We start from the raw sequence: 16,930 nt of genomic DNA on the forward strand, positions 1-16,930 counted from the left end.
GCCAGGGGCCAGGAGTCCGAGCTCAGGGTGCCGACGGCCATCGTCTGACTCCGGTCCTGGCCCCCGTCCTCGGAGCGTCTCCGTAAGGGCCATACCCCCAAGGGCCCCTCTTCCTGAGAGAGACCATCACCTCAGGGGTTAGGCTTCAGCTCATGAGATCTAGTTGGACAGTTGGCCCTGGGTACCCCTCCGCCTAGTTACCGGGCTCCTGGCCCCCCCTGGGCTGATGGAGGGAGGCGGCATGAGGGGCCTGAGCACAGCCAGGGGCCCTCTCGGGCCTCCCACACGTCACTGTCACTTCCTGTAAGATGTGTCCAGGTGGCCAGCTCTGGGGCCGGGCAGTGGGCACAGGAGCCCGCTGTCCTGTAACCGCCTGCCTGTCTGATTTCCGGAGAACGGCCCGCGGCTGCTCCTGGGCCGGCCGGGGGGGCGCGGAGGGCGTCCTGATCTCCGGGGGGAGGGCAGGGGTTCGTCCAGAATGAGTCTGAATGGTCAGAAAGCACATCACCCACCCCTGCTGCCGCACCGGGCTGGGAAGGAGAGGACGATGCACGTCAGCCGTCTCTGTCCCGAGTCGTTAGAGGGAGAGACCCAGGCCCTGCCGTCCAGGGAGGCGTCTCCCAGAAGCCTCGGCTCCGAGAGAACCGGGCTTCCAGGGCAGGCGGGCGCCGACGGGCACCCACGGTGAATTGTTGACACCTGAACTGTGCGGTGTGAAGGAATTGGGTCATTAAGACGGGAAGCCCCGTGGTTGTGTGGCACTGAGCCGAGAGGCTGTCTGTGGCCCTCGCGCTCCTGGGCTGCGAGCACCCTGGACGGCGGCACCCGAAGCCCAGTCCCGCTCTCGGCTGTGGCTCTGGGTGCGCCAATCCCTCGCCTGTAGACAGCCCACGGGTTGCCATCGCACTGGCTGGGCCCGCCGTCCACAGGAGCTTCCGCGGGGCCTGCTCGGTGCAAGGCGTACTCGGGGACATTTGGACGCGGACACGGGGTGGAGGCTGGGTGGCCAAGAGTCCGAGCTCAGGGTGCCACCGGCCATCGTCTGACTCCGGTCCTGGCCCTTGTCCTCGGAGGGAGGGGTGGGGGGGAGGGGGCCCTGAGGGGTCTCCTTCATAAGGGTATTCCTGGCATTGGCCCCCCGTGGGCCTCAGGCCGTCTGGAGTCGCACGGTCACTGCGCCTGATGGAGGAGGCCAGCAGCAAAGCTGCGGTGCCGGCCGGGCCTCCCTGGTCTCCTCCGCACCCGCATGTGAACAGAAAGCAGGGAGGGGAGGCGCAGGGGGTGTCGTGGGCTGGGGCTCCCGGTGCAGGACACAGGTCTGCGCCCACCCTCTTCCGGGGCTCACTGAGGGCCGGTTCTCCTTCCCACCAACCTGTGAGGATGGGATGCTGCCCAGAGGCCTGGGCCTCAGGCTGGTCACCTGCCCAGTCGGGGAGGCCGCAGGGAGCAGAGCAGGACGGACTGGACTCAGTGACGAGTTCCAGGTGTCACAGTGGGAAGGGACAGCCCGCCGGGTGCCTGCAGGAGCCCTCTGCGGGGCGCGGCTGGCCCACCCCCCGGGAAGCGGGCCTCGGGCTGCAGGAGCCTTCCGGAGGTCAGCAGAGCACTCAGGTCCCTCTCTCTCCCAGGACGCCTTCCAGGAGCAGTACTACCAGACGGGCACCTTCCCCGAGACGCCCATGGTGCCCCCGAGGCGGCCCTGGACGCTGCTCAACTGGCTCTTCTGGGCCTCGCTGCTGCTCTACCCCTTCTTCCGCTTCCTGGTCAGCATGGTCAGCAGCGGCTCCTCCCTCACGCTGGCCGGCTTCGTCCTCGTCTTCTTCGTGGGTGAGTGGCTGGCAGTGCAGGTCCGGGGGGCAGCTCAGCGGGGTGGGGTGCGGTGCCGCCTGAGGGGCACAGCCTGCAGGCCCATCTACCGCTTCCCGCCCCTGCGTACACGCCCCTCTGGGCTTCCGGGCCCCTGGGCGGGACAGCTGCTCCCAGCTCCCGTCACACAGGCTCTGCGGTGGGGGGAGGACATGCGGGCACTGTGTGAGCCCCCATCCCCAGGCTCCCTGTGCCTTCTGTCAGCCACGTGCAGCGGGTCAGCGGGCAAGGCGGCCATTCTGACCTCCTGGGGAGGGCTCAGCCCCGGGGCCCACACAGCCCGCGGCTCCCTGTGTCACCTGGTCCGGCCAGCGCCGTGCCCGCGCTCCGGGGAACCGGGCAGGGCGGATGGATGGCACCCAGACCAGTCTGCTCTGCTGGATCCCGCAGCCCTCACCCCCTGCCTTCCCCTGCAGCTTCTGTGGGCGTCCGATGGATGATCGGCGTGACGGAGATCGACAAGGGCTCTGCCTACGGCAACATGGACAGCAGGCAGAAGCACAAGGACTGACAGGACGCGCTCCATCCCGAGCAGACCTGGGGCCTCCCCGTGCGGCTGGCCAGGGCGCTGGGCGAGGCTCTGCTGGGAGGCAGGGCCTCTGTCCTCCAGGCCGCCGCCCTGCCCTCCCCCGTGTGCTGCCGTGGGTGCCGGCTCTCTCTTCCTGTGTGCATGCGAGTGTGCGTGCGTGAGGAAGGACACGAGGAGAGCGTGCGAGGCTGCCTCCAGCCCTGTCCTGCCATCGGCCGCGGTGGCCGGGCCATGGGGGGGGCAGGGATGGGGAGCGACCGAGTCCCTTTCATCCTTTGGTGCTGTTTCCTGTACCCCTGACGGCCGGTAGAGCGAAGGCGCGTAGGTGAGACGATTAAATTATGCCTCCAGAAAAGCACTCGGTGTTTGGCTCCTCTTGGTGCTCACACAGGCCCCTCCGTCCTGCCACGGGTGAGGCAGACACGTCAGCCCCACGGACACCCAGGGAGGCAGAGACCAGCACACAGTGTGACTGGCGGGAGGGCAATGCGGCTTGGGGGCAGGGAGTCATTCAGGACACCAGGCACCCGAGACCGCAAGCGCCAGCCTGGGAGCAGGGAGGGGGCGCGGCGGGCCTCAGAGCAGGAGCTGTGCACCCAGTGTACTTCCTAGCAGACACCTGTCCTTAAGGTCAGTCACGCTGGAATAGCTCTCAACCGCTGTGTTCTCTAACCCAGGGTTTCCCAACCTTCTCTCTTGATGAGAACCACCTGGTAGAGTTGTTAAAATATACAGATTCCTGAATCCCAACTAAGAAGTGCTAAACTAGAATTTTTGGGAACATATAGGTAAAATTGTATAAACTAGTGCTCTAGTCTAAACAAATGCACACAAAACCTTGTAGAAGTAGCTACTGATGTTTAAAAATTAAAAAAACAAACCACATTAGTGTGTTTCAGATAGTCATTAAGTGGACAGGGACTTGGATGTAAAATCCTGTGACAACTTTCCAGCCCGGTGGTCGGCAAACTGCGGCTCACAAGCCACAGGCGGCTCTTTGGCCCCTTGAGTTTTTAGCAAAGGCCAGCTTGGGAGTACTCTAAGTTATTAACAATGTACCTACCTATGTAGTTTAAGTTTTAAAAAATTGGCTCTCAAAAGAAATCTCGTCATTCTGTTGACGAATGAGTTTGCTGACCCCTGGTCCAGCCACACGCCCATCAGCAGGTGATGTGAGTGATATAAGGGGCACAGAAAGGGCCTGGCAGATCTGGCTGCTCCTGGTCGAGGGGAACAGGGTCTGGCTGGTCCCCAAACAGACAGACTAGGTGCAGGGGCTTCCCAACTCACTCGGATGTGTAAGACCAGGGAGGAGGGTCAGAGGGCACTTCCCATCGGGGCCCAGCAAGAGGTTAGCCCTGCTTCTCTGAGGAACCGGCACAGCTTGTTGGTAATAAGGTGGTCTCAGACCCGCTGCCCTCCCCGCCCTGGCAGTGCATGGCTCTTCCCTGTGCTGAGGGCTCGGATCTGCAGGACTCACTCCTGCCGGTGCCCTCCCCCCGCTGGTGTCCCCCCGCCGGTGCCCTCCCCCCGCCGGTGCCCTCCCCCACCAGTGCCCACCTCTGCCTGTGCCTTCCCCCTGCCGGTGCCTTCCCCCCACCGGTGTCCCCCCCGCCGGTGCCCTCCCCCCACCGGTGCCCTCCCCCGCCAGTGCCCACCTCTGCCGGTGCCCTCCCCCCGCCGGTGCCCTCCCCCCACCGGTGCCTTCCCCCTGTCCGGTGCCCTCCCCCGCCAGTGCCCACCTCCGCCTGTGCCCTCCCTCTGCCGGTGCCCTCCCCTGCCCTCCTCTGCCGGTGTTCCCCCCCACCGGTGTCCCCCCCGCCGGTGCCCTCTGCCCTCCCCCCACCGGTGTCCCCCCCCATCGGTGTCCCCCCGCCAGTGCCCTCTGCCCTCCCCCCGCCTGTGCCTTCCCCCCGCCGGTGTCCCCCCGCCGGTGCCCTCTGCCCTCCCCCCGCCGGTGTCCCCCCAGCCGGTGTCCCCCCCGCCGGTGTCCTCCCCGCCAGTGCCCTCCTCCAGTGCCCATCCTGCCAGTGCCCACCGTCACCCGTGCCCTCCCCCTCCAGTGTCCAGCGCTGCCCAGGGCACACCTGCTTCGAGGCTGACAAGCTACAAAAGACAAGGCAGCTGCACTTTCCTAAAATAAACCATTTATTGAAAAAAGAGCCTTTTTCTTCCATTTCGTTCATCAGCCTTTTGCTGACAAACCCGCGGCTGCCGCCGCCTCCAGGCAGTTCACAGTCAGTGCCCTGGGCAGACGGAGGGCAGGCCCGGACCGGACACGGCCGGCTCTGCACCAAGCGGACAGAGTCCTGGGCGTCCCGGTCCGCCCCGGAGAACGGGGAGGAGGCGCCAGTCCGTGTACAGTAGAAATGGCACTTAGCGTGGAGCTTCTTTACCTCGTGGACATCACTCGGCCCGGCCAGAACACGCAGGAGCGGAGGGCGTCCGGTGCAGCCCGGCCTGGGCGGAGGCCTGCACTCCCAGCATCTTCCTGTAACGTCACACAGCAGTGTGTGTACGTCACACAGCAGTGACGGTCTCCGTGCACACCCAGCGCAGCGGCTCCGCCTCATTCCTCATCAGTGCAGACCTGCCGGACGGAGAGAGAGCTGAACCTGCTGCGCTCACAGACCGCAGGCAGACCGTCCTGTGCCCACGGCGCCTGGCGGGGCGGGTGGGGGCCTCCGGAGCACAGGGACAGGGAGTGCTGTCTCTGCTCAGGACTGACCGCTGGCCGCTCGTAAGGACGCGTGTACAGCAGCAGGTCAGCGGGCTGCTCTGCAGTTTCAGTGAAGCAGCACCTTGTGTAGTGACAGCCCACAGCAGGCCCAGCTCCGGCTCCTCAGTTCGCTCACCCCGAGGTGCATCAGGAGCTCCCTGGCGGGCAGGCTTCCTCCTTGGCCCCAGCCCTCCCTCAGCACTCTCCCTGCACCCTCTGCCTCCCCATTCTCTCAGGTGGCGGCCCCAATACCCAAGGCCCAACTGAATCCCAAGCAGGTGCTCCCACACACCTCACCTCATCTCCCAAGAGAGCGTCCTCCCTGACACAGCAGCAGCCTGAGAGGGGCCCTGCTCCTCCCTGCACTCACTGCTGCACCACCGTCACGCCCAAGGAGTGTGCATGGCCGTTCAGCTCCACTGCCGCTGATCACACACCTGACCATGCCCAGCCCGAGCTCTAGCAGCTTCCCCAGCAGCCCTCGCCTCACTGTTCAGGAGGCCACACTAGTGATAAACTGGCATTCCGCCTGGGCCCGCCCAGCCCGGCCCGCTCTGCTGTGCACCGCCCGTGCTGTCAGCACCCACTCACCTCCCCAGCTCCTGGCAGTCCCTCCCTCCTGCAGTGTGGCTGCCGCTCTCCCACTCCGTCTGCCACCCCACCCATTCCTGAGGTGCCCAGGGTGAGAAGGATAAGGAGCCAGAGGGCCCGGCCAAACCTTCCCAAGCAGCTCCCACCTCATGCTAGAGAGGGGCGCCCGGGATCACCGGTCCCTACGGCAGGGCCACGCCGTGACCGCAGCGCCAACGTGGTCCGATCACGCGGCCTCTCCGCTCCTCAGGGAGGCCAGCCTGCTCCTGTCCTCGGGCAGACCGCTGCCAGCAGGGAGCACTGTCACCCGCCCCGCACTACTGCCCCACACCAGCGCCCTCAGTCCAGGGCACCTCTTCCACCACCCAAAGGGACCAAGCAGAACACCACGAACATTCCCACGAAGGCCACAGACTTCCCAGGCGTAGCTAACGTCCCTTTCCATGTCAGGTGCAGACACTTCCCGTGTGAGAGCCGCCGCAGGCAGCACGGGTGGCCGCGGGGCCGCGGGCAGCGCACCTTGACGAAGGAGTGGTCGAGGAGCTGGCTGGCCGTCCAGCGCAGGCGCGGCTCGCTCTCCAGGCAGTGGGAGAGGAAGTCCTTGCCCTCCAGGCTCAGCCGCTCAGGGATCGGGGGCTTGTGCCCCATGCCCACTTTGTACATAATCTGGAAGTTGTGCTCATATTCATGCCAAGGCCTCTAGAAAGAGAAAAGAAAGGTTTTAGTGCTACATGGTCATAAAAAAGGCAAATTCTCCATCTTTTTTTAGGCTTCTCCTCCAAAAAGTGTGACCAGACCTCAACAGATGAGAGCTCAGTTTGAATGTGAAATGTACGTTAATAAACACTACTTTCATAATTACTCAAAGTGCATGCACATTTTGGGGGACACCCTATATATATCAGGAGCTGGCGAACTTACTTAAAGGGCCTAATATTTAATAAATATTTCAGCTTTTGGCCCCATGGTCTCTATCACTCCTCAATTTTCCCAGCGCAGCAGGAAAGCAGCCTCAGACCTCATGTATGTGAGTGTGTGGCCACAGTCCAGTAAAACAACTGTCACAGCAGGGCGGGCACAGTCTGCCTCCCACGTGGATGTCAATCCAGCATCATCGAGATGCCATCATCATGCGAGTAAAAAATGCAATACATCAAGTGAGATGAAAATGCCAGTAAACCAAAATGCAAGTTACCATTAGGGTGTTAAAAGGCTGCCTTGCTAAATAAAGAGTATCAAATTCTATTACTGCAAAGCTTATTTTATTATGATCACGGGAAAAAGGAGACTTATGGGAAACAATGCAGTCTGTTCTGTCATCCTTATTTGTGACCACTGCTGGCTGACATGTGAGAACTCCCTCTTCCTGGGGCATGTGGCTGGACTAAAGTAGCAGGTATCATCGCTGTATTTCTTTATTTAAAATTGATTTCAGAGAAGAAGGGAGAGGGAGAGAGGCAGAATCATTGTTGAGAGAGAAATATCAATCAGCTCTCTCCTGCACACCCACCCTGGGACACAGGCCCACAACTTGGGCTGTACCCTGACCGGGAATGAAACTGGTGACCTCCTGGTTCATGGGACAATGCACAATCCACAGTGCACAACCCACTGAGCACACTGGCCAGGGACGGCCAGCTTTCTGTTAAAGATAACAAAAATAATATCAGCAAATATCTAGTAAACATTTTGTATGGTCTTTTTCCAGCAGTTGCAAAGTACAGTTGTATATTGATTTAATTTCCTATTAATAACAATTAAGTGATCTCTAACTTTTTTGTTTTCCAAATAATGCCACACACACACACACACACACAATATCTTTATACATTTGTGTAAATGCTCATTAATGTATCCTCCCAGGAAGACCGATTGTCAGATTCAGAACCACACAGGAGTTCCACTGCCCTAGCAACCCTGGCGCTGACCTGTCCGCCCTCCTGCGCACCCCGGTGACTCGGGCCCCTTCGGCCTGGGTGGGGCTCGGCCTTCGCAGCGGCACCTGCACCAGCAGTCCGCTCAGGGGCTCCTCCACAGCGCCCCGCCCCGCGCCTTTTCATCGCCGCGTCACATCCTCAGCACATGGCCAGTGTGTTCATCCACTCACCTGCCGCAAGGCCTTGGCTGCTTCGAAGCCTGGGCGATTCTGAATGAAGTTGATTTATGTGCCCGTTTTGTGTGGACAAGTTTTCCACTTTGTGTTTCTTTTTGTATCTGCTTACTTCTCTATGTTCTAACGCAGGCCTCGTGTTTTTATTCACTTTTAAGAGTTCTCTAAATGACAGGTCTTACAATGATCCCAGTCTTCCCTTGCCGTTCCCTTCCTCTGCTGTGGCAGAGCAGAGTTCCTAACGAACCAGAACAGGTGCCCTCAGCTTCCCCCCAGTGGGCTCTGCTCACCTTGCCAGTCACCATCTCTATGACCACACAGCCGAGGCTCCAGATGTCGGCCGCACGCCCGTGACCTTCTCCCTTCGCACGAGTGATGACCTCAGGAGCCATGTACGCTGTGGAGGTCACAGATGTGAGGACAGGAATGGCTGATCCACACAGCCCCATGCAGCAGAGCCAGGCAGCCTCCCCCTCCGCAGGGAAAAAGTAACAGTATGTGGAGGGGAACTTTCCCCGATCACATACTCGCAAACAGGGCACCTTGAGTAGGGACTTCCTATCAATTTCTTGAATGGACGTTTTTAGGGGACAAATTATCTTCTAAAAGAGTTTTTCAATGTACACATTTTCAGATAAATTGTACTCGCAATGAAAATATAAAATATAACCTGCAAAGGAGGATGTAGAGGTCTGTGAAACTAATTGGTCAAAACAAGTAATCACATTTAAAGGCAGCACTGTTCTGACCAGAATCTCTATCCGCCCCGTGTGAGTGGGCAGAGGCTCTCCCGCTCCCGAACCTCCCGGCCCGGACTCCTCCGTCTCACAGTGTTTTCGGGGCTGGTGTCTGCGGCATGGTCCCCGACAGGTTACCACGGCCTGCTGTCCGGGTCCGTGCTGACAAGAGGCAAAGGGGAGGCCGGTGACCAGCACCGGGAGGGAGGAGTCTGCAGACAGACAGCCGGCCCACCTGCGGTCCCCAGTGTGCTGTTCACCTCCCCGGGCATGGTCTGCGCGTTGTTCTTCAGCTTCACCGAGCACCCGAAGTCTCCCAGCTTGATCAGTCCCGACGAGGTGAGGAAGATATTGGCTCCTAAGGAAGAATAAGTTTAAAGTTGACACGGTTACCTCGACTACAAACGAAGTGATAGAAGAGTTTATGAAACTATGAACAAAGGTCAGCCTAGAAGGATTTTAAGTGTTAGTCACAAACATCAACACAAAGCAAAGCAATTTTAGTGTGAAGTGCAGATTCCGGTGACCAACACTCTCCGAGCTGAAATACGTGTGCAGATGCCAACACCAACCCAGAGCTACTTGGAGACGTTACCCAGGGAACAGGCCTGAGGGGCAGCCCTGAAAGTGAGGCGCGCGCAGCCAGCAGCTCCTGGGACGGGGAGCCACAGCGGACAAGAGCTGCACCCACTGCCCTGTGGCTGGCGCGGCCACACTGCGCGGCTCAGCCTGGGACGGGAAAGATCGTCTGAACTGTCTCCCCATCGCCGCTCCTCCAGGGCCGCTGTGCCTTTGCCCCAGTCGAGCCTCATCTCTGCTCTCTGGCCTTGGGCACCGCCTGGGAGAGCGATGCAGCCACGGGGTTAGACAAGCAGCGTGCGAGGAGCTGCGGTCTCGGCCAATACTCGTGGCCTGGTGCTCCCCGTGCAGGCGGCCCTGTGGGGGCCCCGCAGACGCGGTCATTCCAAGCTGGTCCACACGGCACATGGCCACTGCCGACATGAAGGTTCCACTTCATAACTGTGGACAGAGGCTGAATATGGCATTTATGGCACAACTGGAAACGGGTAATGCCGGGACCTGGCAAAGAGCCAGGTGGAGGCTCGGAGGCAAGCAACAAGGCCCCATGTGCGGGGGGGTAGGGGGCTCACCCCACACCAGGTCTGCTGCCAGTGGGGCCAGCCAGCTCCAGAGTGAGCGTGTTCAGACTGGCCTCCGACTGCGACAGAACGGGGTCCTCAGCCAAGGGCCGAGTAGAGGCAGCAGGGATTTGCTGCTTTATTATCCCCAAGACGCCAGCCCACAGGTGAGGGCCACGATGTGCGAGGCCATGCCCTGAGGCTGCTCTCTGGGCCTGGGGAACGCATTATTCCAGTGGTCGGCAAACTGTGTCTCTTGAGCCACATGCGGCTCTTTGGCCCCTTGAGTTTTTAGCAAAGGCCAGCTTAGGAAGACCCTAAAGAAGTTAATAACAATGTACCTACCTAGATAGTTTAAGTTTAAAAAACTTGGCTCTCAAAAGAAATGTTAATCGTGGTACTGTTGATATTTGGCCCTGTGGACGAATGAGTTTGCCGACCACTGCCCTATACCCACCAGTGTGAGCCCATCGGCCCTCACAGCGCTCCACGGACGAAGCTGGCCGCGCCGCCCGCATCAGCAGCAGCCTCACGCGGGGCGGCTCACGCCGGCTCAGCGCTGCTGCCTCACGGTCACTGCACTCCCAATGGTCAAATACCCAGACAGAGGCCCCCGGAGAGGAGGCTCCGATGGTGAGCGTCCCGAGGGCCCGGTCACTCCGCTCCCGCGGCCTCAGCCCTGGCTGCGCTCCGGGCAGGCGGGGGGCCGGCGTCGGGGATTACCTTTGATGTCGCGGTGCACTATGCCATGCTCGTGCAGCACGTTGATCGCCACGGTGATCTGCTTGGAGTAGAGCCGGATGACGTGCTCCTGGAGGCCCAGCCTGGACACCTCCTCCAGCGTGCCCTCGTCGCAGTACTCCATGAAGATGTACATCTCCTCCTAGGCAACCAACGCAGCACATGGGCATCTCTGTCTAACGGACTGTACACTTGTCGTCCTGACCCTGACCTCGACCCCGACAGCAGTGCCTGCCGCCTGTCTGGAATCGCACAGCCCTCAGGAGGAGTGTACCTCCAGTCACAGGGGATGCGTGTCTGTGTCCTCCAAACGCAGGCCCATGTGACCTCAGGCAGGCACCAGCAGGCTGCCCGAGCCTCTGTTAGTAACCCCTGCAATGGTCCTCTTCACTAGGAATCTAAGTGGGAAACGTTAAAACCACCGACACCCAACTTCCCTAAAAGCTCCTAATCCACCAAGATGCTTCGTTCCTCTCCCTCAGTGCTGTTTCCAGTCAGGAGAACACACCGAGGCTGTAACTTCTCTCAGGTCCCATGGCTCCTGAGTCACACCCAGGACAAAGGCAACTGCTGACGGCGGAGGAGAGGAAGGAGCGGGCCTTTCGGGAGAACCTGGCTGGCGGGATGGGCTCAGCGGCTGCTACTGTCGGGGGGACCACAGCTACACCTTACACTTGAGGAAGAACCTCTCTCGTGTCAGAGAGAAGGCATGCTTCCCGGTAACCAGGAAAGCGGCTGCAATGAGGAGGCTGTGATGTAGGGGCCCCTGCCCCCCGCTCACCTACCCTGTGCAGCTCCACTCCGAAGTAGCGCACCAGGTTGGGGTGCTTGATGCCCTCGAATATCTTCAGCTCGTCCGCGGTCTCCTTGATTGTCTTGTGATCGTTAGGCTGGAACCGGATCTGGGAGAGGAAGCTGCTCATTACTGGTGCGGTGGCCAGCGAGCACAGGCAGCCTTAGCGCGGAGCGCAGACTGCGCACAGCCCGACCCCAGGACCGGCGGTCTGTGCCCACTCCCAGGCCCTTTCCGAGGCTGCTTCCCAGTGAGTTCAGCGCGCCTGCCCACTGCAGAGCACCTGGTGAGGCGACAGCCGATGGAACCATCTCACAGGCAAACTGGACTCAGACCCTGCAGAGCCGGTGAGCAATCCCCGTGGCAGGTTACGGGCACGACACAGAGCTACGGTGGATCCGGCCCTCTGGCTGGCCCCAGGAGGCGGACGGAGGCTGGAGCACAGTGGGGGTGCAGCAGCAGGACGCCCCAGCCTCTCCAGCCACTAACCCCCCCTTCGGAGCTAGAAGGCGCCTCCTCCTCGGGGACAACGGCCTTGGTTTCCCTGACGGCCGCCCCCGCTGAGAAAAGGCTGTCATTTCTGAAGTTGGTCACAAATGTTATCTCCTCCCCAAAGACCCTGTGAGATCTGTAACCCCTCCTCCGAGCTTTCACCACGACCCCGTCCCTGCGGGCACGGACAGCCACGGGGAGACCCCTGTGCTCTGCTCTCTCTGGGCCCCGACCTCCTTCGCTCTCACGTCGCCTCGCGCGGCTGCCGGCTGCCCCACAGGCTAATGCTAAAAGCTGCAGACCACTCAGCCCTGTGAAGCCAGCGCTACCACGAACCTCAGCCACACACGCTGCTTCACCACATCTCCACCCAGAGGCGTCAGACAAGCAGGCCGAGGGCCACTCACCTCCTTCATGGCCATCAGCTCGCCCGTGTCGACGCTGATGCAGGTGTAGACCTTCCCGTACTGCCCTTCTCCTGTGGGGGGACACGGGCGGCTCTCGGTTACCACGCCGGGCTGTGTTCACGCACGCCAACAAGGACTCCCCTTTCCCGAGCGGGAGCTGTGCCCCAGAGAATGTGACGGTCCCTAAGGAGCGAGGTCCCAGGCCAGCTCTTCCCGTCGTCCCTGCAGATACTGTAAGCCTGGAACGGACTGGCAAACCCGCAGAGGCCTGACGGGGAGCGCCACGTGTCCTGGCACACGGCCTGCAGGAGGCCTGGCCGAGAGGGGGAGCGCGGGCTTCCTGAGCTGGGAGCGCCTGCTCTTCACCCCCAGCTGCTCAGCGGGAAGTGCATGTGAGGGGGAGGGCCTGAGGGACAGGCAGGCGCCTTCCCTTCCCCCGTCTCCCCCCAGTTCTTCCCCAAGAACAGAACCGTGGCTTAGAAAAGGCGGCCTGTCTACCTTACCCAGTTCTCTCCAATCCTGTGCGTGTGGGGATAAGAGAGCACACAGACTGGCAAATGGCACAGGTATGCCACTCCCCATGGCAACTCCGGAGTACTAGCAAAGCTGGCCACGTAATGAAGCAAACTGGACTCAAACCCTGCAGTTTGCCATCTTTCTGAACCTCGTTTTGTCACATTTTACACATCAGGGAATAAATGTACTGTTTTAAGCTTCCCTGAGCAATCCAAGGTAAACCCCGAACCCCTGCGAAAGACACGCCGCACCTGCTGCATGTGTGAGAGAGGCCACAACATGTGTCTGACCCCGGAGAAGCGTGGCCACTGCTGTGTCTACCGGAGCGAACGTGTCGTGTTCTTTAGTTTCCTTACCGATCTTGTTTCCTCTTTGCCACTTGAAGGTCACCTTCCTCAGGCCGACATGCATGACGTTATCGTACGATTTGGGGGTGTCGCACACTTGGCCGATGATGTTCCTCCTCCTCATCTCTCGGTACCGCTTCTCCTCAAACAGCCGGACTGACTTCTGCACGGCTTCCATGGGCCCTTGTTTGGAAGCGGTGTCTGCGGGAGAACCGCTCACTCGGTCACAATCCCCAGCAAATCGTCAGAAATCAGAGCCATGTGCACTGGCCCTCCTCACACACAGCCCCGCAGGCCACGCATGGCCATCGTGGTCGAACAGCCCCAAGCACACACCTACTACACCCACGGGCACGAGACACAGCCCGTCCAGACAGTCCACCTCCCGAGGCTGGTGGTTAGACTTCTGCCGTGACCATCTCCGGCCTCCGTCTCCTTTCTCTCCAACCCACGCTCGTTGGCCACAATTACCTTACTAAAAATGAAACCCTATCACCTGACCTTCCCATGTGAACTTACTTCCCAGGTCACCACACCGTTCATCACAAATGTAAAGGCCTCTGACGGCCTCCAGTCCTGCACAGCACAGACCGGGCCTCTTGCCCAGCTCACTGGGTTGAGCCTCTCCCCTTTGTCACATTACAGACCCTCAGGGGGCACCCCGCTGCTTCTCACCAGGCCCCTGCTCACATCGTCCTGTTTGTCCTCCATCCCGGGGCAGGCCCCGCAGGCCGCTCAGCAGCACCGCTCCTCCCCGGAAGCCCTCTCGGATGAGGAGGGGTCACCGCCTCCCTTGGGAGGGCCCAGTGAGAGCTCTGTGACCTGAGGCAGGAACAGGGCTCCCTCCGTGTGCTCGGGTCTGACAGAGGGCAACTCACTGAACTTGCTACACGTCAAATTCCTGATCCGTGAACTGCAGGGGACGATACTAATGAAAACACTCGTGGAAAGTGCTGGACCCCCTGCCTGGAATTCAGGAAAACGCGGTAAGCTCTGGCTCCTGTGATTCTCTATTTCCCATCAGGCTCTGTTTCTGCAATGTATTTTACCACAGCTTACAGCGAGACGTCTCTTTTGCACATGTGGCATCTAAAACAGCAGCTTCATAGCATCGTTACTTTTTCCCCAGGCTGTTTTCATTCTGATTTTACTTCCCATTAGGGGGCAATGCCCTCAACCTGGAGAGCACTGCTTATATATATTTACACACACACACACACACACACACACACTAGAGGCCCGGTGCATGACATTTGTGCACTGTGGGGCAGAATGGGAGGTGTCCCTCAGCTTGGCCTGTACCCTCTGGCAGTCCAGGTCCCTTTGGGGGATGTCCACCTGCCGGCCTGCAGGGAGTGGGCCTAAGCCGGCAGGTGGACATCCCCTGAGGGGTCCTTAGAGCTGCTGTGGAGGTGGGAGAGGCTCCTACCACCACCAGTGCACCTGCCAGCCGTGAGCCCAACTTCTGGCTGAGTGGCACTCCCCCTTTGAGAGCACAGTGACAACCAGAGGGCGCCTCCTGCGTTTACTGTCTGCCTCCTGCTGGTCAGTGCGCATCATAATGACCGGTCTTTCTGCCGTTCGATTTGCATATAGGGTTTTATTATATAGGATTAAAAAAAAAAAAAAAAGAAACAGGAAATGGGTGCAAAAGCACAGGCAGAAGGTGGAGTCAGCTGTAGACAGAGATCCCGAACACTAACACGCAGGCTGAATGGCTGGAAGCTAAAGTACCGTCGCTGAAATTGCTCCCAGCACAGGAACATTTTAAGTTCAACATTCTTCCTTTACCTTTAGTCTGGCTGATCAGCGTCCGAAGTTCCCAACTTCTTCGGATCGACCCACTCGAATCACCTTTTGGATATGCTGGTTCTGCAGAGAGTATTTTTCACACAAATGAAGACACGGAGCAAATCTGCTTTCTTAACTGAGAGCAAGGCTGAGCGGTGTGATGGGGCCACCACCAGCCTGTCTCCTGCTGGCTAACTGGGTTGCTGTGAGTGGGAGAAGCTGTCTCTACAATCAGTTCCAGAAAATCGCACCAAGTAAGACCTGCTAATGGTGTTACAACTTCAGCCCCATAAACCTCCCACAAGTACCCAGCAGCCTAACTCTGAGCGGGAGCTGGAGGACTCAGGACTGCACCGGGGGTCCTGCTTAGGAGCCCGGCAGCGGCCGGTGAGCCACCACGGTCCTGGGCGGACGGCTCGGTCTGTGTTATAACAAGACTCCAGCACGTCCCCAGCACGCACAGTGCCACTTCTGCACTGTAAAGGGAATAAGAACGCTTAGCAACTAAAATACAGGGATAATGATTTTTTATAATAAAAGCAACAAAAGGAGACCTAGAAAATGCAAACACAGCTAAAAAGGCACCTAAATTAAAGAGCTGAGTGCTTGAGCCCGGCCCGCCTGGCTCAGTATTGAGCATCAACCCATGAACCAGGTCATAGTTAGATTCCCAGTCAGGACACAAGCCCGGATTGTGGGCTTGATCCCCAGCAGGGGGCGTGCAGGAGGCAGCGCCAATCAATGGTTCTCTCTCATCACTGATGTTTCCCTCTCTCTCCCTCTCCCTTCCTCTCTGAAATCAATAAAAACATGAGGAAAAACTGAGTGCCCCTCCCATGAAGCCTGGCTTCTCCCTCCTTCCCCGGAAAAGCCACGGACACAGTAACTGGGGACGCAAACCACGGATGAGGTTCTGCGAACGCAGGAGACACCTCCACACTCACCATCTCGCTCCTCGGTGGGGCTGGAGTGGCGACTCAGGGACCTGAACTGCAGCTCAGCTGCGACGGAAGCCAGCCGGTCGTTCTCAGGGACACTGGAACCCCTGTTGTGGGCGTTTTAAAAATGGAGCGATCAACTCCATGGAACTCAAAATGACAGATCTGCGGCTCTTCAGAGCAAGTGGTTCCCAGTGGAGGGTGACCTGGGCCCCTGGAGACATCCAGCCGCCAGTGGGGAGAGGACAGCACAGAGGATGCCCCAGACAGAGACCTGGTGGCCCCAAATGAGCGACACTGCCTTGGGGACCCTCCCTGGAGTGCAGGAGGGAGCTGCACTTCCCTCCCTCCACAGCCAGCACCACCTCACACCTGACTGCAGAAGACACTGTTTTATGTTAAAAACAACAAAATAAAAACAGAAGTCTTTTCTGAAGTGTTGACATGTATAGGAAGCTCCATAACTTAAGTCCAGGGTGATAAAAATCATTAGTCAAATCTAGTTAACATGTAAAATCATCACCGAATTACATCTGTGCACTTAACCTGGGAGGGCTAACGTCACTGCATGGCTGGGAAGCTTCCAGCCTCTGACTAAGGAAGCAGCGGGAACCGGGGGTTCTCAAGCAGGAGCCAAGCAGAAGCGCAGGAGATTAGGAAGCTTAACAACAAAGAACAAAGTGAGTGCGCTGCTTTTCCAGAAGAAAGTTAAAAGTTAATGGTCAGCAATCCAGAACGAATCCATCAAGAGTAAGAGCCAAGAGTAAGGCAGGGCGGTGTTAAGATTCCAATACAAATCATCCCAAATGAAACGGCATCAGTTTGGGAACAAGTGTCTGTGTGCAGTGGTGCCCCGTGAAGTATGGTAGCATTTATGCTCTTTCTCAGACGCTGGCCTGGGGTCAGCCACGTGGTCTACGGAACAGAACAGCTCTGGGCTCAGGGCTCCCGACGCCCCCTCTGCAACCCAGGGCAGCACTCTGAGCCTGAGACAGCACGCCCTACTGCCATGGCCTGTCCAGGTCGTGGCACTGCTTCGTGGGAAATCACGGGTGCTCCCGGGCCCTGCTCAGGACAGGCACCGTGGGGAGTCACTCAGCACCTCTATGCTCCTGATTTCCAGAGACAAAACGAGTCAATTCCACGTCCTCCCAGAGTTTGCCAGGATAAAGGGCAAGAAAATGTACTTAAGTGAAGTGGTTTGCCTGGGAATT

General features: G+C 59.1%; 2 protein-coding genes across 6 annotated transcripts in view; one reads left to right on the forward strand and one right to left on the reverse strand.

Annotated features, from left to right (window-relative positions):
* The window catches only part of AGPAT4 (1-acylglycerol-3-phosphate O-acyltransferase 4), a 32,811-nt gene extending 30,066 nt beyond the window's left edge, over nt 1-2,745 (forward strand). For both annotated transcript variants that reach the window (XM_045575141.1, XM_045575142.1), the window contains 2 exons: nt 1,629-1,827; nt 2,283-2,745. In XM_045575141.1, the coding sequence (XP_045431097.1) occupies nt 1,629-1,827; nt 2,283-2,377 (294 nt within the window). In that variant the 3' untranslated portion in view covers nt 2,378-2,745. The remainder of the gene's footprint in view (nt 1-1,628; nt 1,828-2,282) is intronic.
* A 1,780-nt stretch (nt 2,746-4,525) lies between these two features.
* MAP3K4 (mitogen-activated protein kinase kinase kinase 4) overlaps nt 4,526-16,930 on the reverse strand; it is a 70,920-nt gene continuing 58,515 nt past the window's right edge. For all 4 annotated transcript variants that reach the window (XM_045575138.1, XM_045575136.1, XM_045575137.1 and 1 more), the window contains 10 exons: nt 15,723-15,823; nt 14,779-14,859; nt 12,997-13,188; nt 12,125-12,195; nt 11,218-11,334; nt 10,415-10,574; nt 8,788-8,910; nt 8,106-8,212; nt 6,225-6,404; nt 4,526-4,985 (listed from right to left, as the gene is read on the reverse strand). In XM_045575138.1, the coding sequence (XP_045431094.1) occupies nt 4,965-4,985; nt 6,225-6,404; nt 8,106-8,212; nt 8,788-8,910; nt 10,415-10,574; nt 11,218-11,334; nt 12,125-12,195; nt 12,997-13,188; nt 14,779-14,859; nt 15,723-15,823 (1,153 nt within the window). In that variant the 3' untranslated portion in view covers nt 4,526-4,964. The remainder of the gene's footprint in view (nt 4,986-6,224; nt 6,405-8,105; nt 8,213-8,787; nt 8,911-10,414; nt 10,575-11,217; nt 11,335-12,124; nt 12,196-12,996; nt 13,189-14,778; nt 14,860-15,722; nt 15,824-16,930) is intronic.

This window comes from Pipistrellus kuhlii, unplaced genomic scaffold (genome assembly GCF_014108245.1).
Source record: "Pipistrellus kuhlii isolate mPipKuh1 unplaced genomic scaffold, mPipKuh1.p scaffold_m20_p_67, whole genome shotgun sequence".
Taxonomy (NCBI): domain Eukaryota; kingdom Metazoa; phylum Chordata; class Mammalia; order Chiroptera; family Vespertilionidae; genus Pipistrellus; species Pipistrellus kuhlii.